Source organism: Drosophila subobscura, chromosome J (genome assembly GCF_008121235.1).
Source record: "Drosophila subobscura isolate 14011-0131.10 chromosome J, UCBerk_Dsub_1.0, whole genome shotgun sequence".
NCBI lineage: Eukaryota > Metazoa > Arthropoda > Insecta > Diptera > Drosophilidae > Drosophila > Drosophila subobscura.
In genome coordinates this window covers 18,507,480-18,530,312 of record NC_048532.1, presented here as the reverse complement: position 1 = coordinate 18,530,312, position 22,833 = coordinate 18,507,480, and the positions used below count along the sequence as shown (strand labels likewise).

The following is a 22,833-nucleotide window of genomic DNA, read 5'->3' as shown; positions in this document are numbered from 1 at the left end:
AGTGCGCTTACATGAAAATGCCAGATCTGCTGATGAAGTACAGTCTGGTCATTGCACTGTTCGCCGCAGTGGTGGTCTTCGCGATGAATATTACAGTGTCTGTGTATGCCGAATTAGCTGCAAAGTTCTCATTTGTTGCCATCTAATCCACTCACATCCACATTTACAGCTCCTCGATGTTCAAGGAACTATTCGCGATGCTGCTGGTGCTTGTGCTCATCTGCGTAGTTGGCGGCTATAAGAAGTTGTGGATGCAATTCCATGTTCTGCAGCCGTCCTTCTGCCTGAACCGTTGGCTCATACGGATGTCGGAGCTAATCGAGCAGCAGTCGTTATATGTGGGCATGCCCCTCTCCATATTTGTCATAATTCTTGTCTTCGTAATCGCCACGATCGGAGTGGTGGGCATTTTAAGGAATACTTCTCAATTGTGACCAAAGCTAATCTCTCTCACTTTCACAGCTTGTGTGCAATAGAGCCGAGTTTGAGTTCGAATTAATCGAATCAGATGTGGCCGATGAGGAGCCTCAGATGACGTGCTTCCTGCCCTGGGTACTGACTCACTCGGTGATCATTGTGCTCAGCCTGCTGTTCGTCTTTGATGCCTTGTCGCTTTCCTTCAAGACGGGCATTGGGCTGTTTATACTCAGCTGCCACCTGTTTATCATCCACGCACACTACGGATTCGCGTTCGAGCGATCGGAGACAATCAATATGAACCTGAAGGCGGAATATGCACACACCTGGTACCTGCTTGCCTACTTTACAGTACTCTCTGTCAAGCAGCGTCACTCCACGTACATCAACAAGGCGATCTTTTTGTGAGAGAACACATCCAAGCCACTGCAAGTCCGCTTAATGGCAGCATCCTTCATTGCAGCACTCGAGACCGCTACGAGAAGACGCGCAAGCAGACAGAGGACTCAACAAAGTCCATCAAGATCATTATGCTGAACATGTTGCCCTCGCATGTGGCCGATAACTTCCTGGAGCGACGGCGCAACGATCAGCTCTTCTATGAGAACTTCAAGAATGTGGCCGTGATGTTCGCAAGCATCGAGAACTACCAGGCTGATCGGGCTGGCATCCGAGTGCTGCACGAGTTCATCTGCTACTTTGACGAGCTGCTGATGAACTTTGCTCGCAAGTACAAGATCGAAAAGATCAAGGTGATGCACTGGACATACATGGCTGCCTGTGGCCTTGAGGCGGCAAATTACATTCCTGTCAGAAAAGAGGAATCGGAACTTAGCACGAGATCAAGTAAGGATATTCAATTCTTACCACAGCAGGCTTTCAAACTGTTCTTCACAGATAGCGTAAGCGTCGGGTCCAACGAATCTTCAGAACCTGTCTCTTTGGTGGATGACGACGAGGTCGTTTTGGTCATGACCGATTTTGCTGTCCATCTGTTGCGCATCATGAACAATATCCAAGTGGAGGACATCTTCTACGAGCTCGATCTGCCGAAAAGCTCGCGGGGGTGCCTGAAAATTGGTAAGATTTGCCCTTCCCTCTTACCCCTTTCTTACCACTGTCTCACATTGTCGCAGGCATCGCTCATGGCCCTGTGAAGGCTGGCGTTGTGGGCCACTCGAAGCCGCACTATGACATCTGGGGCAGCACCGTGAACATGGCCTACCGCTTGACAAGCACAGGACAGCAGGGCGCTATCCAGGTGGGCAAGTCCACTGCCCACGTGCTGCGTCGCAACAACATCCGGTGCAGCTATCGGGGGCAGAGTTGGCTGAAGGGCATGGGCAACTATCCCACATATCTCGTGGATCTGGATGAGACTCTCGAGTTTCAGTACAACGATGAGACGTCCTCAGAACAGGACAGCGAGGAGGAAGAGCGCACTCTTGGCGGTAGCACGGGCAGCGACTGTTAGTCTTAGGATATTTTTACTTAGTATTAATATAGATTTATTAAGAATATATAACACACATAGAGATATTCATATAAGCAAATGTTCTATATGAGGTTAAATACGTTAGATTTGAGCACTCGCAGACGCAGACTCGTACGTCCGTCTCTTCACAACTGGTAATCAGTGTACATATAAATATGTATGTGGATAGCTTTCCAGTACACATAGTCACATTAAATATACATATACATAATATATACTGTAGATGCTATGGGGTAAGGTAAGACATGCATCTCAACGAAAATAAACAGCATGAATAGTCAACAGAGCACCACATGGTATCAGGTTTCCGTTTCGTTTTGGGTTTTGTGCACAGTTTTGAGCATAATTATAAGCAATTCTCTGCTGGTTTGGGGCATGTTTTCTGTCGGTCGAGTAGCGCCTTACTCATTGCCCGAGTTGGAGCTCAGCAGTGCCGTGTCCTCGGGTATGGGTTTGCGCCTGTACGATGGCTCCGTGGCGAGGTAAACCACAAGAGCACCAAATACCACATACAAGACTCCAATTACATTGGCCAGGACACCAGCAGGTGGCAATGTGGAGTACGGTGGAGAAGTGCTGCAGAAAATACAGAAAATATCCATTAGATGTTGTCAGACAAACCAATATGAATGGATCCACTTACATGGCAAAGATTGCCTTCTCGGTGATGCCCATGACGGCGCTCGCAATGGCCAGAACGAAGCCAAACAGACCAAAGTAGATGTGCAGCGGCATCATGGCAATCTTGTAGTTTTCCCTTAGGCCTGGGGCGAGGAATGCCACGAACCCGGCCACATACTGCAGCCCAAAAATGATCACCGAGGAGAGGCCCAGCCAAGAGTGCAGCGAGTACATGTTGGGTATGGGCGGGCTGTTCAGGTTGTGCGAATCGAAGACCGTCTTCAGGGCAATGACTGTCAGAACGAAGGCGGCCATATGGATGCCGGCGTGGGTGAGCTTCAGGGTCTTCTTGCGTGTGGTGCGGAAGCCGCGGTACACCAGAATGGCTGCAATGGGAGTGTCGTTTAGTTTAGTCTGCACCTCTTCCGCTTGCAGCTTTACTCACAGTTGCCATACAGATAGATGAAGCCAATGGTCATGAACAGCGGATGCCAGTTGAACTCCAGCTTGGGATTCGAGCTGCCACCCAGTCCGCCAAAGTGCTGGCCTATCCAGGTGCCCACCAGCACGATCATCGTCAGGCCGCACAGCTGCGTGAGTACGTACAGCACCTTAAAGTTGATCAGCGCCGGATCCATGTTGGATTTGGTGCCGCCTAGACGGGGGAGAAAGAAAAAGAATTGCTTAAAAATAGAATTCAAGAACCCTATGAAACATATGCCCACGCATTCCGGGCATTCCTTAGCCACGCGATCTCATCTTTTGCGATCTAATCATTGAACACACAAACACACGCACACAGTCCATCCACTCTACATATGCTTCATGCAGCCGTCCCATATACTCGTACTTGCACAACATCTTTTTTTAGTGGCCATAAATATTGCCCTTCCCTTGCGCCTTTTCACCTGCCTGCTGGCGTGCGTCTGGAAGTGATTAAAATAACCCTAAAAACTAGTGCTGATAACCACATTAGTTGATTACAAGTCTGCTGCTTTGACTACATAATCCGTAAACAATAATTAAAGCCCACAGGTTGTTTGGAATTGGCGGAATACCCCGCACGGGACATGCCACTTTCCCCGACTGCCAGACAGATATTCGATCCATCATCGGCAAGCAGCCGCATTTCTGCCACACAAACAAAGCTCCTCCTCTGTCGCCAGCAATCTGAGATTATAATAAACAAAATGAGATCTAGACATTAGAAACGCAAAGATTTACTGGAGCCACTCGATTCCATTCCCACAATAATCTCCACTTACAGTTCGCTCCCTATCTGGTTGAATTCTTCTAAACTATTCTCGTAAACATTTCTGATTGTTTATTTAACAATTATTAATGCAATCGAAGGCAAAATTTGTGTCGCTGTCAAATAGCCGGTAAAGTTTCTGTTATCTACAAATATTCGCATGTTCTTGAGAGATAGCCTCCAACCAGCCAGCCAGCCAGCCACCACCTTCCTTTCCTCTAGTTAAATGATATCAAATCGCTTTAAATAGCATCGTGCGGCGCGAGTTTCTTGTATCTTCATAAAACTTGCAAATAAATTAAAAAATCTTTTGGGTATTTTGGCAACTCGAAGTGTGCTTGGGGGAAAATCGATGACATTTGGGAATATTCCCCACGGACTGTACTGTATCCTCCAACTCCAAATTAACCTTGAAGTACCAACTCCCAATCTTGGGTACAGTCAACCTTGATAATGGCTCTTTATCAGCTGCTTGAACCCTGTCGTATGCAAATGACAACTCAATCAAAAGTCGGGGAAAATTGTTAGTTGTAAGCTGCCGTAAATTGTAGCCATTGAGTTGTTTCCATATGCCACGCTTGTGCCCGTCCCCCAGTTATTCAATAAATTTGAATACGATGCTCCAGATTTTGGTTTGTTTTTCTTTTCTTTTTGGGTTTTGGGCTATCGGACAAAAGTGAAATTAAATGGCATATTAATTAATGATTATGATTGTTAATTATGACGGCTAAGTGGGCGTGCCAGGGCGTCTGTCTGGGCTGTGCAGCAAAGCGTTGCAACAGATCGTGCGCAAAATTTGAGAGAAACAATCTACATACTCGCAAAAGATGAAAAGTAAAACCTCCGCCGATGACGACTTTGGAAAAGCGTACAAAAAATGTTGAAGCCAGCAAAAGTAAAATAAATAAAGCGAGTTAAAGAAAAGCAAAGAGATTTGTATGTACATACATATGTATGTATGTATGTACATAAGTATGTATATGTATATGTATGTTGAAAAACTAAAGTGAAATTCAACTTGAAGTCGAGTCGTGCTCATCGTCATGATGATGATGATCGCAGCGGGGCCGGGCCGGGCGCATGTTGGGAGGTGTGGCAATGGCAATGCAGTTTTTAACGTTCCCTCTCTCTCTCTGTCACTCTCTTTATGTGTTGGTTTGTCTGTGCGTTTTGTTATAACTTTTACTAAACTAAACTCTTGTGGTTGTTGCTGTTGCCACTGAGACTGCCACTGTCAGGTTGTTGATTTTACTTTGCACTAATCAAACTTGCAGCCGAAACTTGCAAAGCCATTCACTGTCTGCACCTGTCTGCCCCTGACTCTGGTCTGGCCTGCTGCTGGCCTGCTGTGTGTAGTTGTTGTACCTTTGCTGGCTGCCAATTCAATGCCTCCAACGGTTGTCGCTGGCTGCACTTGTTCTGCTGCTGCCACGGCAGACACTTCCACGGCAGTCATCTGCAGGGCAGGCACGGCAGCCGCCTTCTCTCCTCCTCCATTCGTCACGGAGTTCACTGTAGTGACTGCCGTTCCAGTGGTCGTCCCTGAGGATGTTAGCTGCTCCTCTGGCGTGGTGGCCACTGACTCCACTTTGATTTCGTTTGCGGGCACCGCCGCCTGCTCTATGTCCGAATCCTTTGACATGGCTGATGGTCTCTGTTGTGGGTGGGTCTGGGAGTTTTGCGGTTCGGGGGGCACTGATTAATCAATAGTTCACCAAATGGCATGCAAGGCCAGCGGTTAATTGCCACAAGACACAACACTACAGCAACACCACAACGATGCAACTACGGAACTACGGCACTACGCTACTACTGGGATCAGCGACACGACCTACGATACGATACGAGACGAGTGTACAACCGAACGCTTCAACGTGCAATGCGCAAGTGAATTTAAAGTTTTCCAGCCGCCACCCGCCGGAGCTTAAAAATGGCAAAGAAAATCACTTTGGCGCGCCGAAGTTTGTATACCCTTTACTCTACAGATTGATACATTTCGAGGAGAAAGTCTTCAGACGAGGCGGACGGACATCGACACATCGAATCATACTCATGTCAGATTGTGGCCTTCCTCCAACATTATTATTTTTATACTTTACACCTTAATGTCTTGGAGATGCTTGCTCCCTTCTGTGCTTTATAGTGTATGTACCAACACAGCTACAGCGTCCACAAGAGTACACATCAAAAAGAGCTTTTAATGCCTGTCAAATTGTGTTGGGTTGCTGCTATTAAAGCGTAGTTAATTGTTTAGTTTGTACTACTGCGGATTTCAATGGCTATGAAAGGGTGGGAAGGTAAATGATTGTGCGGGTGCTGGGAAAAACTGTGGTTAGTATGCCACACCAGACCAGATACGGCTGCACGAAAGGGGGTGAAGGTGGGTGGTGAGCGGGCACCTTTTGCATTCCTTACTCTATTGATGCCCCGTCCGGCACTGAGCTGCATTTCAATTGCGACTTTGACTAGATTGTTAATGTTCTATGCATAATAATGTGATATACATCTCAAGTTCCTTCTTTAACACAAGTGCACACCCACACATACTCACGGGGCACTGACTGATGATGTCTGATGATGGGGCACTTACCCAGAGAGAACAACATTGCGTATGCTTATTACTTTCTTCTCTTTTTCAGATAATACTTTTGGTGTGTGAATGTATAAACTCAGCTTATCTTTAGCACTCTATAAAGATTTTCAACTGTCGGAGAACAATGGAATGAAATATATGCAATTTTTCCCGCTGCGACACTTTTTACTTGTTGAACGAATTGCGTTCTAATGACTGTTCGCTGCCATATGGGAGGAAAAACAGTGAAAATGTCTGCAAAGGCTGCTGCGTGGGCGGTGGCACCCTACACCCTCCCTTCCACGTAGGGTGTCTGTGCCTCTGCCCTGGCTGCAAGCCGCAACAATAAGCTTTTGTTCAAAAGCTCAAACATTCAACACTCATACAAAGGCATACGCAAACGCTTTCTAACAGTAATACCACACACACAGCTACAGCTACAGCTGGGAACCACTTGTTGGATATGAAAGATACCGCAAGAAGACAACGTTCTACTTTCGTACATTTAGTAATTAAACGTGGCTAACAAATATATGTATATGAAGAGTGGTAGTACTTACAGTTCAAACTTAGTCAGCGTCAAATATGTACTACACTTCGGCTAGTTTTGCAAACGTTTTGCTGGACACACACACACGCGACAAACAATCAAAACAACACGAGATGCTGCCAAAAAAGCAAACAAGAACAAGATTTCGCGACGTCAGCAGCGACAGCGAGAGAACGTCATGAATTCATTGACCGACTATTTCCTTTATCATTTCAAGTGCAAGGTCAGGTGGCTTTCACTCTCTAAGGGTTTCGAATTACTAATCGATCCACTCATGGTCTAAATGCTCGCACAAGTGCCGTCTTTTGTTTCTGCTGCTCACTCATTTGGAAAAAAGCGGGACAGACTCACTAGGGCTGGAGCGCACACAAAAAGCGGGGGCAGACAAAAAATTAACATGTCACCGAAAAATTGTTAAATGCTCACTTTCGAGTTTTCATTTAACTACCATTACATATTTTCACAAGATTAAATTAGAGTTTTCCAAACGGTTTTGAAAGAACATTTACTTTTCAGCCCTGACATCACAATACCAGGGTTTCTGGTATTTCGTGCAGCATGTGATGATTAAATACCGCAGCGAACAAAAACACCCTAACGCCTCTTGGTTGCTAACGTCTTCAACAACAACAACAAAGCAAAGCAAAGCAGAGTGTACAAATTTCGTACGATTTCTCATTTCTCACATAAATAGTTATAAATAAATGCACATAGAATGCTCTCCAACCTGCTGGTGACCAAACAGAAGGTGGTCCTCATAATAGGTGAGTCCCAGCCAACATATGAAGTGTGCCAAGTGCATAAGTGCAGTGTTTCCGTTTCCCTCGTTGCGTTGTAGATGAACTAAATCGGGAGCGCATTGCCCTTAGGTTCATTGACAGCCTGCTGCACGAGCAGGGGCAGGAGGCGGGTACAATCAAGACGCTGCCAATTGGCAATCTGAGGCACGTGTCCAGCTACGAGGCGTTGCTGAATGAGTGCGGCAACAACAACAACAACAATCAGTCTGGAGATGCCGCGGATTTTAAATCCGTTCCAGTCACGGTGGCGGGCGTCACCACAAAGGCCGAATACAATGTCATACTGCCCACATTGGCCGATCTGCTGTGCTATCAGACACCCGCGTACATCTTTAGCTTCATCAACCGGCTGCGTCGGTCGGAGCACGTGAGGCGAGTGTTCATCTGGGCCTCGCCCCAGCACTTGCAGCATCACCATGCGCAGTACATTCTCGCCGGCTGCGAGTATCTGGCCGAGTTGATTCTCCGCCTGGAGACGGAGACCCTGCTGTCGCTGATTTCACGCAAGCCTGGCGGCGGGGTGTCCAACAAACGCTACTCGTGCCAGGTGACCAAAACGGAGTTTCAAGTGACGCCTCTGGACGGTCCAGCAACAACTGGTTCGCCCAAGCAGCCATCGCCGGAGTCTGAGCAGACAGCAGAGCCGGCCAGCAGCACCTTCAAAATAGAACTGGACGAGGATGAAGTAGTGGCGCGTAACGCTCTCACATTGCCATACGAACGGTGAGGAGTTAGCCAACTCTTAGCTGTCTCTCAACTAAACATCTTTGATATTTCAGCACCAGCGAGCCGGCCGAGGGCAACATCATTTACACACCCGATGCCGACGATGACTTCGATGACGAGGATCCCGATGAGGATCTGTGCATCTAAGGTGGGCTCCAGCAGCAAACGGCAGTACAAATAGCCTTGGCTTTAAGTCTATTTAAGTCTAAACCTACTTAACACATAGAATACCTGCAAGGAGTAAGGTCCGGTCCAGAAACAACAGATGAATATTGAAGATTTTGCTAAGCTGAACTGAACCACAGTGCTGGAGGTTTTGGTTACACGAAATTGTTAAAGAAATACCGATTGATCGACGAGCGCGTGATCACTTTAGTACATGTAGAATTGCTCATTTATTTTGGATAACTTGTTGGCGTTGCATATTGATATGTGAATCAAAAATTGAATGAAACTTTATATGAATTACACACACAGAGCTTACAGAGTTTAGTAGAGCGAAAAAGAGTTAATAGTTGGCGTCCCTATCTTATGACTTAGTTGCGGAATTTGATCTAGCTAAATCTTATTTATAATGCGAATTTTTGGTTGCAAGCTCCCTACGCTACGTGTGGTTGGGGGTGCGCTGTGGCATATTCACAAAGCGGGGCGACCTTTGTTTCGTTCTTAACTTAATCTAATTGCTATTTAATATTGCAAAATGCTCTAAAAAGCGACAAAAAACAAACAAACTATAAGGATCTGCACTTGGAATAGCAGCATCCCGAGTCAAGTTGGCGATTAGTATCAAGTTTACACATTTATCACAAAGGAAAAAAACAACTACGACAAAAAACCCTACTGGCTGGTGCTTGTTGAGCATAAAAATTGAGTAAATTGAGTTTGAATCTGGTGCCTGAATAGATTCCTTGCACTTTGAGAGACACTTAAAAAAGGTATTTACACTAGAAAATTAATAACAAAATGAATCAATGGCAAATGGCAATACAATGGACCTAATAATAATCGAGTGGTTCTCTCATTTGAGCAGAGCATCCACATCGCTTTTGGGATCGGCTGCCAGCGAACTCCACGCGGAGTCACTGCACAGTGGCAGCGACAGTTCTGTGCCCGCATCCACCACACAGCTCTCCCTGAGCTGAAAGAATTTACCCACCAGCACGTCAATCCAATTGTGCAGCGGCTGTCCGGTGAGTTTTCCATTGGCCACGGCCTCCTCTCGCAGCAAGAACTGCTCATCGTCGGTGTGGAGATGCTGCTGCCACTCCACTGGCAGCTCAAAGTCATCCGGCAGGGCTATGCCTAGACCACCGTTGCGCTTCTCCGCCTCTGCGCTGCTCTCCAGGGGCTCACCATTCCCATAGGCCATGGGGGCAACGAGAAATCTGAGCTGTGCGTAGATGGAGTTGCGTCCAATCAGCTTCGCTGTCCATACACCAGGTGTGATTGGATGGCTGAAGAGGGTCCTCGAGTGATTGATTACATCGGTGGACGAGTCCTCCACATGCAGTTCATTGAAGTCCTGCAGCCGACCCAGGGGATCGATCCACAGCAGTGTGAGGTTGTAAGAGTGCGAGGCAGCACCCGAGTCTGTCGATCCCTGATACGTGTAGCTGATTACCAGGTCACTCTGTGGCCCCAGGATCTTTGCAAAGTTGCGGGCCACCTGCTCCTTCTGGTCAAAGTCCGTGGAGACCTCAAAGTTCCGCAATCTCTTGCTGAAACGAGCATTCCGCGCCAGCTTGCCGTGCTGGACGGGTCGTACACGCGTTTCCAGTTGCACATCCTGGCCGGTGGCCCTCCGGGCACTGTAGCGCACCAGGAATCCCTTGTACTGATCCCGATGGAGGTAGTGTGTCAGCTCCAGCAACTCCAGCGGATCGACTCTGGCCTGATGGCCAGCCAGCCGCATAAGGCTGTCGCCCACCGATCTGGTGAGGTCATCTGCTGCTCCGTGCATATCCTCGTGATGGTAGAGCGACTGCCAGTAGCCATGCAGGTTCAGATATTCGCTGGTATACGGCCCATACAGCCACTCCTCCAGTTGCAGGAGCACCGCCTGGTTGATGATCGGCTCGAATTTGCGGGCAAAGAAGAGAGACTTCTGTTCCGTAGCCAGCAGCCGGGGCCAGTCGTCGGGCACAAAGTCGTTGGGGCTGCAGCCGCACCAATCCACCACGTGCTTGTACTGGCACTTGCATCCCTGCTTGCGCTTCCAGTTGGTCACATGGAGATTGTTGTCCACATACGTGTGACAGTGGTGGGTGTTCCGCAGGACCGTGTGGAAGAACGACTCAGCTGGGAGCAGAGTGTGTCGGAATAGCTTCAGCAGCGCTTGCAGCAACTCATCCTCCTGCTTGGGATGCGTCACGTAGGCCACAAAGGGCCGCGAGAGGGCCACCCAATCACTGCCGCCATCCACCTGAATGCCGGCGGGCAGCCTGCGATCTCCGATCCTCCACATGTGCGTGTCACACTCCACAAACGTTCTGTCCAGTCCCTGCTTCTGGATGAATTTTTGCGTCTCTCGGCCATGGCCCTTCACAAAGTTCCTGCCACGATTGGCACTCAGGAAATCCACCAGTTTGTCCAGCGTCTTTACGGGGAAATCGCTCTCGCTGAGGTTAATCACGAAATCCCATTGCCACTTGGACTTGAGCAGATCCTGCATGCACTGGATCAGCATGGTCAGCAGCGAGGCGCCGCCCCAGATGGTGGAGAAGCGTTTGCGGGCCAAACGGATGTTGGGGAACTTCTGCTCCAGCTCTAGCAGTTTGCGGTACAGATAATCTTGTCGCTAAAAAGAAAATCCCCAACCCACCAGCTATTAATTTCATAACTATTAAGGCCAGCCTTCAGCTGTGGCAGCAACAACAACGAATTTCCAGCGTTAAATTGTGCAAATTGGCAGAATTAATTGCTGGGATCCGGTCATTGACTTTCGAGTTCGCACTCACCGCGTCCACATGTATGTAGTAGACATGCTCGGGCGCATACAGAGCTTTCAGCAGTCGATGCACCTGACGCAGCGCCCTACCATTGATCGTCAGCAGAAATGCAATCCGCACACGCTTGGCCCCCGTCGGTGGGGTACTCGCCGCCAGCTGGGCAGTGAATTCTGCAAGAGATTGCGCCGCTTAGTGCCGCATACCGCATCAATCAATTGTTTACTCACTGGAAATGCCCGTTTCGTAGATGTTCATCGCATAGAAGCCGCCGCAAATCTCCTTGGCATTGCCCAGACACTTGATGTTGCAACTGGAGTCGGGCAGCTTGGCCGCCTTGGGCGGCGGATCGAAGCCGCAGAAGCATTCGCGACCATACTGCACACCGGCGTACGGATAGCCGCTCTGCAGACATAGCTCCACGCAGACATTGGGGGAATTGGAGCTCTTGAAGCTGGTGTAGTAGCCGCCGAGCAGGCGGCGATCCTTCTCGTCGCGATAGCAGCCGAGGGAAACGTTGGCCGTATGGTTGCCCGATGGGCAGCTGCTCTTTAGCTGGATGGCATAGAAGCGACCCGCCTGTATGGAGCAGGCGATGTGTGCGATATGTTGGCGACAGTCTTTCGTTTTGGCGCGCTGCAGCGCCGATATTGCTTCCTTGGCTTGGATATCACATTCAGGCTGGAAGCCCAATTGATTGGCGGTCAGCCTGGCAGGACGGGGCAGGCTCTCTGGCAGCTCTGCTCTCACGGGATCTGAGGCCACATCACGCTGGTTGCGCTGCGCGAGATCCACATCCAGGCCGGAGCCGCTGCCACCGACAATGTCCACGGACTTGTAGGCCAGGAATAGTTGGATGCCAATGATCAGGAGTAGGATGAAGAAAAAGGCGCGATAGCGTCGCAGCCAGCGTGCGGACACCGATTGCTCCATGACTACTGAAGTCGTCTCCTGCTGTCCCTTCGCGTGGTGTCGTGCAGGTTGTGTGCGTTGCTATTTCTTTGCGCTTGACTGTGGCCACGATGCGGCGGCATGATACACTGCTTATTGCTGGACGTTGGTGCATTTGGATATGTACATTTGACTAATTAATTGCATTTTTTGTCCTTAATTTATAAAAAAAACACGCCCCCGCAGCCCGCTAACCAACCTGTAATCCAGTGTGACCGTTGATTGATATAAAATACCTACTGATCCAAGGTGAAGTTAATTATAAGGTGACGTCTGAACGTCTTTCGAGTACCATCCGTTTTTCATGCAATAAGCAATATTTAAATAGTGTTATCTCTGCCTGGCGTTTGTCTGTCTGAGAGTTGGAAAGGTGGATCCTACGTGATGCTCCTATACAAAATGATGTTTCTGAGCAACGTGTTCTCTTGCCGGCACTTATGTTTTCGTCACCTTGTTACTAAACATCTTGGACATCAGAAATATACCATAAAATACTAGTATGTATGTACCAAAACCCGCAGCAAAATCAAGAAACACTTAAATTTGCTTAAATTGAATGCACACAAACTATAATTAGAAGGAATATTAAATAGAATATGGTCGATCCGAATCGCAAAATCAATCGTCTGCCCGAAAAGGATCACTTCCTGGAGGAATGCGAGGCGGAGTTCAGCTCGCGCTACACAGAAGACGATGACGAGTTTATGGCACATTGCAGCAAGCCAGTGCCCGGGCCGCCAATTGTTGAGAACTGGATGAGCGGAGGAGGCGGTGGTGGAGGAGGGGGCGGCGGCGGAGGATACAACAATCGATACAATGGCAATCGCAGAGGTAGCGGAGATCGTGGCTGGCAGCGGCGTGAAGGCGGATATCAACACAATAACCATGACAGGGGAGGAGGATACAGAGGTTCGTGTTCAGTGCAAAAGCTCTTGCTCGTGTTTATATTGTATATTTGCCTTTCCAGACAATCACAATCGCAATCGGAACAGATACGATCCATATCAGCGCAAAGATCGTGGAGGACATCATCATGGTGGAGGCGGTAGCAGAGATGGCGGCGGCGGCGGGGGATATGAGCGCAGAGATGGTGGCGGCGGCGGATATGAGCGCAGGGATGGTGCCGGCGGCGGATATGAGCGCAGGGATGGTGCCGGAGGGGATGACCATCAAGGTGGTGGTGGCCACAAGCGATCCTTCGATCAACGACCATCGCGCAATGACCGTGATCAGCCACCGATCAAGGTGAGACGCGACTATGGAAACTTTGTGCCTGCATCCAAGGATTAGCAATCGACTAAACTAGACTAAGTGTTCGCCTCCATGTTTGATGTTTGATCAATTATACACACATTTAATATACATATATATTTAACTCATTTTGCTTAACGACATAATGATAAAAGATACCTGTATCCTGTATGCTTCCCTCCCACCCTTTACACCGCCGACTCTGATAGATCATTGGCCTCGTCTCCGGATGCTGCTGGTGCTGCCGACATGCCCACACCCATTGCACTGAGCAGATTGGAGACCGGGCCTGCGCCACCCGCCTGCGATTTGTAGCTGTCCATCATGTTCTTCAGTGTATTAACATTTATATTGATGGGCTCAAAGTCCTCAATGTCATCGAAATCATCCTCATCTGCCTTGCTGGCGGCTCCTTTCTGTCCCTGGAACGACTTGCCAATGGTGGTCTGCGACAATTCGCGATCCATTTTCTTCATGTACGCCTGGATGCTGCGATCCAGCGGGAAGCCGGTGCTTGAGCTGGACAATGCATCGAAATTGCGCTCGATATCGTCGTCATCCGCATAGTCACTCATCTCGGAATTGGAATCCCAGTTGTCCTCTGGGATGACAAAGTCCAAGAAGTTCCTCACGTGCGTGCTGTCCGCCTCCTCCGATTGGATCAGAGAGTTGCGGTTACAGGCCTTGCGCATCGATTGGTTCTTTCTGAGCTGCGAGCCATGCGACGTGGATGCTCTTGGGTGCCGCAGCGCCGGTTCATCATCATCAGAGTCCAGGTCGAGGCCTCCATAGCCACCGTGTTCAATGCCCTCAAAATTGGACTGCTGATCCAGGAAATCGCTTAGCTGCTTGGTGAATTCCTCGGCGTCCATGTCGCCGTTTGGCTTGTAGAGTTTATTCGGTCCGTAGCGATCCTGGAGCAGGGCATCCAGATCGTCGGCGGTAATACTGAGCCAATCATCCTTGTCGCTTGGCAGCAGATTGTTCTGCTCGTCGCGCAGCGCTACCGATGCCGTATCAGACGGGTGCAGCATCAGTGCCAGAACCTCGGCTCCCACGCGCTTGGCGGTGCGGAAACGATCCTGATTCCCCTTAAAGTACTCCTTGGCCTTGCAGAGCAGCCGAATGTACTCGGCACTGCCCTCGATGTTGTCCCGAAAGTAGCCCTTGCCCTCGAGACTCCGCAGATACGCTCTCCATGCAGGCAGCTCCTCCAGCTTTTGTTCTCCTGCTCGCTGTGCCTGCGTGGCGAGTATCTCCAGGCCACACGCCAACTTGACGCCCAGAATCTGTTCCTTGTACAGCTCTGGCTGGCTCACTTCGTCGGTGATCTTCCAGCCCAGTCGCCGGTCCGGCGTGTACTGGTTGTGCATAACCATGGCGTAGAGACAGCGAGTGAATCTGACATTTGTGCGGACACGCGCTGCCTCCGGTGGGAAAAACTTCATGGTTCTCAATGCCTTGATGTCCTCGTTGTCACGATCGCAGAAAGCTCTCACCGCTGACGCAACAAGCTGGGGGCGTGTCTTCAGCAGCTGTGCTGCACTGTGTGGCACCTCCACGATCTGGCGATGGATGGAGTAGTGGGGCATGGCAATCAGGAACTCCTTGAGCCGCGTCTTAAGTACGTTCTGCACCTCTGTGGAGCAACGATAAAGGGTGGGATTGAGACGAATGCGCTGCAAGGCGATGGGCACGGGCATCGGCTTGTCGGGATTGGTGGATGCCGAGTTCTGCAGCAGCTGGAGCGCACCGTTGACTATGTAGGCACGCTGTTCGCAGGTGTCCGGGGATGCCCAGTCGGGCAGCACATCGGCCGCCTCGATGAGCACGAATTCGCCATCGGAATCGGAGACCCGGGCAATGTATTCCCCGCGTGCCTGTGATATTTCCAACAGAAGGTACACAATGAACCACTCGTCCCCAATGTTGTCGCCGTAGTGGGTCACACCGTGCAAATGTGGCGGCAGATCCCCTGAAGAGAAAGAACATTCTGATTGATATTTGTTGCTATTTATAGAACTCAATGGGTATCGTGCCCGTCCCCTGCATACCATCTTCGTCGTCATCCGCCACATTGGTCTCATCGTTCAGCATGCGCTCCATGGGACTGCCGGTTCGCACTTGCAGCTGAAACTCATCCTTGTGCCAGATGTACGACCGCTGGATGACCAGCTCTCTGACAATCTCCATTATCTCCGTTTTGATGCGCAACAGTTTCTCCTTCACCTGAAACTCATCCTTGAGATTCTCGGGCATCTTCGGGAATATATAATACTCCACGTAGTCATCTTCGCGCACAAATTCCAAATTGCCCGGCTTCCTGTACTTGGGCGCTGGCTTTGTCTTCTTTGAAGTCATTTTTGTATCTGTTGTTGTTGTTGCTGTTGCTGCTGCACCTAATGCGCCTGCTGCTGCTCCTTTGTGTTGTTGTTGTGACTCAGATCGTGGGCGACGCGTGGGCCGATGGATGTGTGTATCCTTAGCGACTGCTGAGGGTGGCGCTGTCCGCTGTACCCAAAGCAAATGCTGGCACGACGATTACCGTCTAAATAATTGATTAATTGCTGCCAATTATTTTCGGGATGCCCTTGTTTTTGAGCCAATTTATTTTTATTTTTTGTTATTCGAAAAACAGGAAAGTTGGTGGAACGCAGTGCCATGCAGAGTTATCGATAAAATATACCGACAGACTCTCGGAAATATACCGAAATATACGCTTTAATTTTCAAGATATACTGGAAACATACCGTAACTCTAAAATCACTTTCCTCAACTTTGATCTTCTGTTTAATATTACTAGCTAGTTAGGACTCTCAGCTTAAAAACTATAATTTTACTCGAATCATCATTCAATTATCCACAGGATTGGCTAGTTTACAGCACCTCCGTTTGTTTTATTGTTTATAAAATGAGGTTCAAACTAAGAAGGTCAACAAACTATTTTACTTGCACGCGATCGAAACTTCTCCACCTCCAGCAGCCACTCACAGGCTGCGTACACACGATGGCTGTCTATCGTTTGTGCTGTTCTATCGAGCTTTTGGCGGTAACATTCGAATTCCAAATTGCTTTGTTTTTGGCCAGAGTAAGAGTTTCCATAGAAATGGAAAGCAAATATTTGCAAGCAAACATATTCCAAGTGCCCTATATTCGGTTTCACTTTGCCCTTCTCTGTTTCTCAAGCAATTATAGTATTATTTACCCTTTCAACACACACAGAATGGGATTCACTTTTGTTGTTGTGGTAAATATGGATCATTTACTCATCGGTGCGGCATGCCAGTACCAGTTGTCGTTGTTGTTGCCGTGATTGGTACTTTGCCCAACTTCTATTAACTTTCGAAAGTTGATAGGCAAACAAAAGACACAAAACAACACATCGAATCGCAGTAGATATAAAGAAGTCACCTCTCCTCTGCTGTGTGCTATCTGAAGACCAGATATTTCAGTGTTCCTCTTTTATTGCTGCCACTTTGTGCGCTATCTGCACAGACAACCCGAGAGACTCTTAGGAGCTAGACCATTGAAGCACAAGTGAAAAAACAAAGCCAGAACAAAAACGTCATCATGTTCCACAGAAAATTCCTTTTGGGATTGGTAAGAATAATCTATAACATTAATTCAAAGGTTTGCTAATTGGGTTTCCCTTTTCTTCCTGCAGCTGCTGCTAAATCTTACAGCTCTGCTGATGGCTGCCACCGTGGTAACCACGCGACGTATTCAGCCACGCGAGGCCAACTCCTGCGAGGGCCGTCAGTCGGCTGGACCCATCTGTGAGTCGTGCGAGCTGCTGGCCACCTGCGTTCGCCATTCGAATGGCTGGGTAAACATTCCCGTGGAGTCGTGTGATGTGGCCAATGGCTACTACTGCAATGCCCGGCAGGGCAGCTGCACCAACGACACGGGTCCCTGCCATCCGTTTGGCATCGAGGGCAACTTTCAATGCACCTCGCAGGGCATCTTTCCCGATCCCTACGACTGCCAGAAGTATCACATGTGCTACTTTGTGGGCGCCACTCTGGTGGCCGCTGCCGTCGACTGTGGCAACGAGAAAGCCTTCGATGCCAGCACAGGGCAGTGCACGCTCACGCTCCAGGATCCCGTGTGCCTGCAGAGCCAGTACCATTGTCCCCATGCTGGATACGTGGCTCCATGGCCCACCAACTCGAACATCTTTTACGTTTGCAAGTCGACGGTGAATCAGAATCTGAACGATACGACCGTCATCTATCCCTCGCTACATCGCTGCAACGATGGCGAAATATTTGTGGATTTTGTTTGCCGCGCGAGCAGCAATGTTTTGCCGCAGTTTCCCTCGCAGCCAGAGACGCCCGTGGATCCCAATGACAACGAGTTCTCGGTGATGCCCAGCACCTGTCAGCATGTGGGTCTCATTGCGGACATGGATGACTGCCACAAGTATTACTATTGCTCGGCCTTGAATGGCAGCCTGCGGCATATGCAGTGTCCCGATGGCACCTACTACCGCCCGGAGCAATCCTCCTGCATTTTGGGCACATGTTGAGGTTCCTTTTATTATATTTTGTATTTGCCCGAAGAGATAAATAAATTATCTAAGTGTAAACTCAAATCACATGCTGAATGTCGCTGAAGCCAAGGTCGTGTTGGGGTCTCTCTTGAACTGAAGAAAATTAGAATGTTCCTCGAGGTTTATCTTTTTTCAATTAAGTGTAAAACATTCTCCCAGCTGCTGCTTTAATCAGGCGCTATATAAGACCTTGCGAAATGAATCCCCCACCACAGTCTTCAAGATGGCGCCAACTTTTCAATTGCTTTTGCTGCTTGTGGTGCAGTGCCTGGTGGGCGCTTTGGCAGTGAATCCTTTCGATGTGGGTGCTCGAGCAGCGTCCAATCCCTGCCAGGATGTGCGTGTGGCTGGCTTCATTTGTGTGGATTGCGCCACATTGGGCTACTGCCTGCACGATGGCAACGGCCAGTGGGAGACACAAACGATGATGACGTGCCAGTCGGATCACAGTTTCTACTGCACGGACGAGGGCACCTTTGGCTGCACCTGGCAGTCCAAGTGCCGTGTCCCGGTGCGTGGCAAGTTCTACTGCCAGCAGCCGGGCATGTTCCCAGATCCCTACGACTGCCGCAACTACCACGAGTGCAGCACCCAGAACGTGGACACCCCGCGGCAGTGCGGGAACGGAGCGGCCTACTCCACCCTCACCGACAGTTGCACCCTGCCCAAGGACAGTGACCAGTGCTCGGCTGCCCAGTATACCTGCAGTCGTGCTGGGCAGACGGGCGCCTGGCCGGCGGACAGTCGCTTCTATTACATTTGCCAAAAGGATACGGCTGCCGCCGCCTTCTTCCCCCTGCTGATGCGTTGCTCCGAGGGATATGTCTTCAACGGTTACAGCTGTGTGACGCCAACCAAGAAGTTGGCATCCTCGCGAATGCTGGGTTCCAGATCCTGCACTAATTATGCCATCTCCACGTGCCCTGGCGCCACGGCCAGCGATGAGTACTGCCTGTGCATCGATGGCGCACTTCAGACACAACATTGTCCCGACGGCTCGTACTTTGATGCCCAGCGATTGGTTTGCCATCAGGGCACCTTAGTAGATCCATCTGAAACTCCCTCCAACTCGGGCTCCACCCCAGGCGGCAGCTGTCAGCGCGTGGGAATGGTTGGCGATTTGGCCAACTGCTCGACATTCTATCACTGCGATGCCGTGGGCGCAACAATGAAGCAATCCCAGTGCCCCGCTGGCACGATTTTCAGTCTCACGAAGTTTGTCTGCGAGGCAGGAAGTTGTTGAACAAACAAACAGATTTACTCTCCCAAAATAACATTCTTAAGCATAAATAAATTGCAGCAGCAACAGCAATCGATTAGTCATGAAATTTCGATGATTAATCATCGCATTCCTTTACCACTGGATGCAGTACAATGGAGGCGCCATTGCAGCCAGTCCGATCCGATATAAAGTCATGGAAATTACTCTCCAGCGCCCACATGAAGCGCTTGTGTCCGGGCAGCACTTGGGTGGACAGACGGCAATCGCCGCCGCGTTGCACCTCCTGCAGATTGGAGGCCTTGAAGCACGTCTCCGAGTCCCACAGATAAATGTCATTCTCCCCCTTGTAGCGGAAGAACAACGATGTGCCACCATCGGCGCCCAGAAGCACTGCCTGCTTGCCGTAGGGCTTGGGTCCCACATCAATGATGGAGCCCGCACCCTGGCCCACACGCAAGTACTCGCCCTTGATCGAGTAGAGGCGCGAGGAGCTCAGGTAGCTGAAGAACAGCGTGGAGGTGCCGTCCGCCTTGGAGGTCAGTGCCACATAGAGCACATCGCTGGTGGGTGCCGTTGCCTTTGGCAGCACAATGCGATACGATTTGTTGCCCGTGATGTCATACACGAGAATGCTGCGCGCACCAGCATCGGCCACATAGCTATACAATAATTTGGGTACAGGATAACAGGGCATGTCCATGATAAAGATAAAAGAAAGACTTACACAAATGGTTTGTTATCCTTTGAATAATCCACGACGATGAACTGCAAACGACTCTCGGCCGTCACCAGATCACTCAGATCGATGCTCTTCACCACCTTGTGGTTGGCTGTGTTGATGGCCACAATTTTGGGGCCACAGCGACGAATTGGTTGCTCCAGCGTATTGACAATGCCCACATCCAGTGCCCAGAGCAGACCCTGCAAAAAAAAGCCATCAAAATATTTCCTTAATTCATGTTTGCATGTTAATTGAAATGCCATCCGCCCAACGCCCAACGCCCAACGCCCAACGCTGAATGACAATCAAATTAATGTCTCTGTGGAAAACATTGAATTGCATTTGGGAAAATTGTGGCTATTGTCTGGCAGTTATTGCTAGTCTTATTGTTCATATTTACATCTCCGCTCCGATCCTCTCTGTTGTTATTTTTGTTCTTGTTTTGCTGCAGCGCACAACACAAATTTAAATTGTTGAGCTGCTGTTGTGACTTTTGTGTAAATAAAATATTGAAATATTTTGCATAAACTCATTGCAATTCTGTGGATGGCATTTAAATGAGGATAGGAATTTACATGGGAAATGGCAGACTAGCTCAGGGAACACCCTGTAAAAGGGGAACTAAGGGAAGTTTTAGAATACGAAATGGAGCGTTGGATATGCATTGTTCCTCTGGCAGCTATAAGATGCATAAATATGCCACAATAAACCACATAAAACTACAGAATAAAATCATGGAATAACCTATGCAAGTAGAACTACTAATACCATAATCCTAATTTTATTCAAAGCAGAATTTAAACCCCGAAATTTCAAGGGTATACCCCATTCAATACATCCTCTTCTGTTTTCTCTTCACGTCATAATTTAAACATTTAAAATGTCAAAAAAATACCACTAAAAATTTAAAGCCAGCAGCAGCAATAGCAATAGCAATCGCAGATTGTTGTTAATTGAAATCGCAACAAGAGCTTTGGCCAAATGGCTCATCAAAATGGCAGGCGCGCGGCATTGGCCCTGGCCCTGGACCTGACACTGGCATAACGCTAAAAAATTAATTCCCACAACTTTTCTTTGCAACGCATTTACATGGTGCTTCAGCTGCAGTTGCACTTTGCACTTCGCACTTCAAAGTTTTGTATGTCAGCGAGGACAGGGACAGGGACAGAACGGGTCTTTTGTCGCCTTTTATAATATTCCATTTACACTGCAGCTCAATTTTTTATCGCGCGGCTCTTGTCACTCGCTGTTCCGCTCTTGGTTTTTTTCTTTTGCGGGGGGAACTTTTTTCGGCACCGATTGCCAGACATGAATTTTATTTGAAGCTCTTCGTGTTGTCGACCCGTTTATTTGATTAAAAAAGCAATTTGCGTTGAAGAGAAGCGTTAAAAAAGAACTGATTTTAAGGCGGAGTATGGCACTGAAAGGGTACCCTGTAGACTCCCACTCAAAGCAGAAATATATGGAAAATTGTATGCCAAAGTTCTATCTTCTGCTGCTAACTGATGTACCCCTTACTATCCTTTCTTTTTACCAAAAAATGCATGAAATACGAATTTTTAAAGCCATCATCAGAGAGGCGCAGCAAAGTGTCAACGCGGCAATGCAGAATTAATGAAACAAATTGCAGTTTTGGCTGAGAGACCGAGTCCCGCTTTTCAGTGTCCCCTCAGTGACTCCCCCCACCCACACCTGCACGTACTTTCTGCCACTGGAAATGGAACAATGTCAAAGTTAATTGCACTCACATTCTGATCGACAGCCACATCCACAACGGACTGCAGCGCCTGGCAGTTGCCCTCCTCCTGTATGGCCCAGCATGGATAGGGTGCAATTTTGGTGAGGCATTCGCCCTTCTTCAGATTCACCTTGCCCAGCGTGAAGGGCACACCCTGCTTGTAGCGTGGCAGTGCCACAAATGCCGTATCCCTTTGCAGCTGGGCTCGCGTCACAATCACATTGCGGGGCACATAGCGACCGGATTGCACGTAGATGTTCTTGGTGGAGTCACAGGGCCAGTGCAGGTTGCTGCCACTCAGCTGAAAGGTGAGCTCCGCCAGCGGATTCTTGTCACATTTGCTGGTGCCAATCGAGTTGGAGGCACTGCCGCCGGAGGACTCATCACCGCCAGAGGAACTATAGCCGGCATGCACCAGCGAGCAGAGGAGCGTGGACACCACCAGCAGTAGGTGCGGCAGCTTGGAGGCCATTTCTATGATCGGTTAACACGTTTGGAGCCCCGCTTTTGGCCAAGCCACAATGAAGATGAAAAACTGTCTGTCTGAAGAGGGGCTGCTGCAGTCTGCTTTTAAATATAAATGCTGCACATTTGCGCATGCATTCGTTCAGGTGTGTGTGTGTGTGTGTGTGTGTGTGTGGTGCGTGTTCTGTGGCAAGGCCGTTTGGCTGCCGTTTGGTAAACATGAGGGGAAACATGTGTCTGCACGTCTGTCTCGGCATTATATGCCGGAAATTGAATAGATCACACATGCACATAGAACCCAGCAACACCCTCTGCCCCTCCCTTTGCACACTCTGTTTCTATGCAATGCGGAAATATTCGCTTTGGTTTCCCCACATTTAAAATTTGTTGAAAATTATGTCTGGCTTTGCGCTCTGCCCATCGATCATTTAGGCACTTCATGCAGCCTGTTCCCTGTCTCTCTCGCTCCCTTTGAAGTTCAAAGTTCATGTTGAAACTATTGCCAAAGTTTTGCCACCAAAATGCTGTGTCTGTGACCTGCATCTTTGCAGCGAG

General features: G+C 49.0%; 9 protein-coding genes across 13 annotated transcripts; 5 read left to right on the top strand and 4 right to left on the bottom strand.

Annotated features, from left to right (window-relative positions):
- The first annotated feature begins 460 nt into the window (after positions 1 to 460).
- Positions 461 to 1,956, top strand: LOC117895342 (adenylyl cyclase X E-like). Its single transcript, XM_034802919.1, has 4 exons — positions 461 to 821; positions 881 to 1,263; positions 1,315 to 1,497; positions 1,554 to 1,956. The coding sequence occupies exons 1-4, from the start codon at positions 532 to 534 to the stop codon at positions 1,889 to 1,891; spliced, it is 1,194 nt and encodes a 397-aa protein (XP_034658810.1). The 5' UTR covers positions 461 to 531; the 3' UTR covers positions 1,892 to 1,956.
- Positions 1,902 to 7,252, bottom strand: LOC117895344 (cytochrome b reductase 1). 5 transcript variants are annotated; one of them, XM_034802920.1, is made up of 5 exons: positions 6,918 to 7,252; positions 5,151 to 5,454; positions 2,979 to 3,188; positions 2,556 to 2,919; positions 2,314 to 2,488 (listed from the first exon to the last, which is right to left on the bottom strand). In XM_034802920.1, exons 2-5 carry the CDS (start codon positions 5,425 to 5,427, stop codon positions 2,314 to 2,316), a joined length of 1,026 nt encoding a protein of 341 aa, XP_034658811.1. In that variant the 5' UTR covers positions 5,428 to 5,454; positions 6,918 to 7,252. The 5 variants fall into 5 exon arrangements, with proteins under 5 accessions (XP_034658813.1, XP_034658811.1, XP_034658812.1 ...); XM_034802921.1 differs by having other exon boundaries at positions 5,151 to 5,451; XM_034802922.1 differs by lacking the exon at positions 6,918 to 7,252 and having other exon boundaries at positions 1,902 to 2,488; positions 5,151 to 5,664.
- Positions 7,253 to 7,465: 213 nt separating this feature from the next.
- LOC117895347 lies at positions 7,466 to 8,905 on the top strand. Its single transcript, XM_034802928.1, has 3 exons — positions 7,466 to 7,671; positions 7,746 to 8,430; positions 8,487 to 8,905. Exons 1-3 carry the CDS (start codon positions 7,623 to 7,625, stop codon positions 8,578 to 8,580), a joined length of 828 nt encoding a protein of 275 aa, XP_034658819.1. The 5' UTR covers positions 7,466 to 7,622; the 3' UTR covers positions 8,581 to 8,905.
- LOC117895339 (xylosyltransferase oxt) lies at positions 8,803 to 12,571 on the bottom strand. The gene is made up of 4 exons (XM_034802916.1): positions 12,529 to 12,571; positions 11,609 to 12,428; positions 11,391 to 11,551; positions 8,803 to 11,230 (listed from the first exon to the last, which is right to left on the bottom strand). The coding sequence occupies exons 2-4, from the start codon at positions 12,309 to 12,311 to the stop codon at positions 9,452 to 9,454; spliced, it is 2,643 nt and encodes an 880-aa protein (XP_034658807.1). The 5' UTR covers positions 12,312 to 12,428; positions 12,529 to 12,571; the 3' UTR covers positions 8,803 to 9,451.
- Positions 12,572 to 12,840: 269 nt separating this feature from the next.
- LOC117895348 (rRNA 2'-O-methyltransferase fibrillarin) lies at positions 12,841 to 13,708 on the top strand. Its single transcript, XM_034802929.1, has 2 exons — positions 12,841 to 13,238; positions 13,297 to 13,708. The coding sequence occupies exons 1-2, from the start codon at positions 12,926 to 12,928 to the stop codon at positions 13,617 to 13,619; spliced, it is 636 nt and encodes a 211-aa protein (XP_034658820.1). The 5' UTR covers positions 12,841 to 12,925; the 3' UTR covers positions 13,620 to 13,708.
- LOC117895340 (protein ecdysoneless) lies at positions 13,668 to 16,223 on the bottom strand. Its single transcript, XM_034802917.1, has 2 exons — positions 15,635 to 16,223; positions 13,668 to 15,555 (listed from the first exon to the last, which is right to left on the bottom strand). Exons 1-2 carry the CDS (start codon positions 15,939 to 15,941, stop codon positions 13,769 to 13,771), a joined length of 2,094 nt encoding a protein of 697 aa, XP_034658808.1. The 5' UTR covers positions 15,942 to 16,223; the 3' UTR covers positions 13,668 to 13,768.
- A 727-nt stretch (positions 16,224 to 16,950) lies between these two features.
- LOC117895346 lies at positions 16,951 to 18,174 on the top strand. Its single transcript, XM_034802927.1, has 2 exons — positions 16,951 to 17,180; positions 17,245 to 18,174. Exons 1-2 carry the CDS (start codon positions 17,151 to 17,153, stop codon positions 18,106 to 18,108), a joined length of 894 nt encoding a protein of 297 aa, XP_034658818.1. The 5' UTR covers positions 16,951 to 17,150; the 3' UTR covers positions 18,109 to 18,174.
- A 166-nt stretch (positions 18,175 to 18,340) lies between these two features.
- LOC117895345 (peritrophin-48-like) lies at positions 18,341 to 19,408 on the top strand. Its single transcript, XM_034802926.1, has one exon. The coding sequence runs from the start codon at positions 18,356 to 18,358 to the stop codon at positions 19,373 to 19,375; it is 1,020 nt and encodes a 339-aa protein (XP_034658817.1). The 5' UTR covers positions 18,341 to 18,355; the 3' UTR covers positions 19,376 to 19,408.
- A 38-nt stretch (positions 19,409 to 19,446) lies between these two features.
- Positions 19,447 to 22,363, bottom strand: LOC117895341 (major royal jelly protein 1). The gene is made up of 3 exons (XM_034802918.1): positions 21,824 to 22,363; positions 20,079 to 20,275; positions 19,447 to 20,013 (listed from the first exon to the last, which is right to left on the bottom strand). Exons 1-3 carry the CDS (start codon positions 22,283 to 22,285, stop codon positions 19,470 to 19,472), a joined length of 1,203 nt encoding a protein of 400 aa, XP_034658809.1. The 5' UTR covers positions 22,286 to 22,363; the 3' UTR covers positions 19,447 to 19,469.
- Between the last annotated feature and the right edge of the window lie 470 nt (positions 22,364 to 22,833).

Coding starts and splice junctions, on each gene's coding strand:
- LOC117895340 (XM_034802917.1), bottom strand. CDS start 15,941: ATGACTTCAAAGAAGACAAAGCCAGCGCCCAAGTACAGGAAGCCGGGC. Junction 15,556..15,634: donor GGCGGATGACGACGAAGATG/GTATGCAGGGGA, acceptor CTTTCTCTTCAG/GGGATCTGCCGCCACATTTG.
- LOC117895346 (XM_034802927.1), top strand. CDS start 17,151: ATGTTCCACAGAAAATTCCTTTTGGGATTG. Junction 17,181..17,244: donor GAAAATTCCTTTTGGGATTG/GTAAGAATAATC, acceptor TTCTTCCTGCAG/CTGCTGCTAAATCTTACAGC.
- LOC117895341 (XM_034802918.1), bottom strand. CDS start 22,285: ATGGCCTCCAAGCTGCCGCACCTACTGCTGGTGGTGTCCACGCTCCTC. Junction 20,276..21,823: donor ATGTGGCTGTCGATCAGAAT/GTGAGTGCAATT, acceptor TTTTTTTTGCAG/GGTCTGCTCTGGGCACTGGA. Junction 20,014..20,078: donor AAGGATAACAAACCATTTGT/GTAAGTCTTTCT, acceptor ATTATTGTATAG/CTATGTGGCCGATGCTGGTG.
- LOC117895345 (XM_034802926.1), top strand. CDS start 18,356: ATGGCGCCAACTTTTCAATTGCTTTTGCTGCTTGTGGTGCAGTGCCTG.
- LOC117895344 (XM_034802920.1), bottom strand. CDS start 5,427: ATGTCAAAGGATTCGGACATAGAGCAGGCGGCGGTGCCCGCAAACGAA. Junction 3,189..5,150: donor TGAATTGGCAGCCAGCAAAG/GTACAACAACTA, acceptor TCCCCCGTCTAG/GCGGCACCAAATCCAACATG. Junction 2,920..2,978: donor CATCTATCTGTATGGCAACT/GTGAGTAAAGCT, acceptor CTCCCATTGCAG/CCATTCTGGTGTACCGCGGC.
- LOC117895342 (XM_034802919.1), top strand. CDS start 532: ATGACGTGCTTCCTGCCCTGGGTACTGACTCACTCGGTGATCATTGTG. Junction 822..880: donor ATCAACAAGGCGATCTTTTT/GTGAGAGAACAC, acceptor CCTTCATTGCAG/CACTCGAGACCGCTACGAGA. Junction 1,264..1,314: donor GGAACTTAGCACGAGATCAA/GTAAGGATATTC, acceptor TGTTCTTCACAG/ATAGCGTAAGCGTCGGGTCC.
- LOC117895339 (XM_034802916.1), bottom strand. CDS start 12,311: ATGGAGCAATCGGTGTCCGCACGCTGGCTGCGACGCTATCGCGCCTTT. Junction 11,552..11,608: donor CTACGAAACGGGCATTTCCA/GTGAGTAAACAA, acceptor AATCTCTTGCAG/AATTCACTGCCCAGCTGGCG. Junction 11,231..11,390: donor ACTACATACATGTGGACGCG/GTGAGTGCGAAC, acceptor TTTTCTTTTTAG/CGACAAGATTATCTGTACCG.
- LOC117895347 (XM_034802928.1), top strand. CDS start 7,623: ATGCTCTCCAACCTGCTGGTGACCAAACAGAAGGTGGTCCTCATAATA. Junction 7,672..7,745: donor GAAGGTGGTCCTCATAATAG/GTGAGTCCCAGC, acceptor GTTGCGTTGTAG/ATGAACTAAATCGGGAGCGC. Junction 8,431..8,486: donor CTCACATTGCCATACGAACG/GTGAGGAGTTAG, acceptor TTGATATTTCAG/CACCAGCGAGCCGGCCGAGG.
- LOC117895348 (XM_034802929.1), top strand. CDS start 12,926: ATGGTCGATCCGAATCGCAAAATCAATCGTCTGCCCGAAAAGGATCAC. Junction 13,239..13,296: donor CAGGGGAGGAGGATACAGAG/GTTCGTGTTCAG, acceptor TTGCCTTTCCAG/ACAATCACAATCGCAATCGG.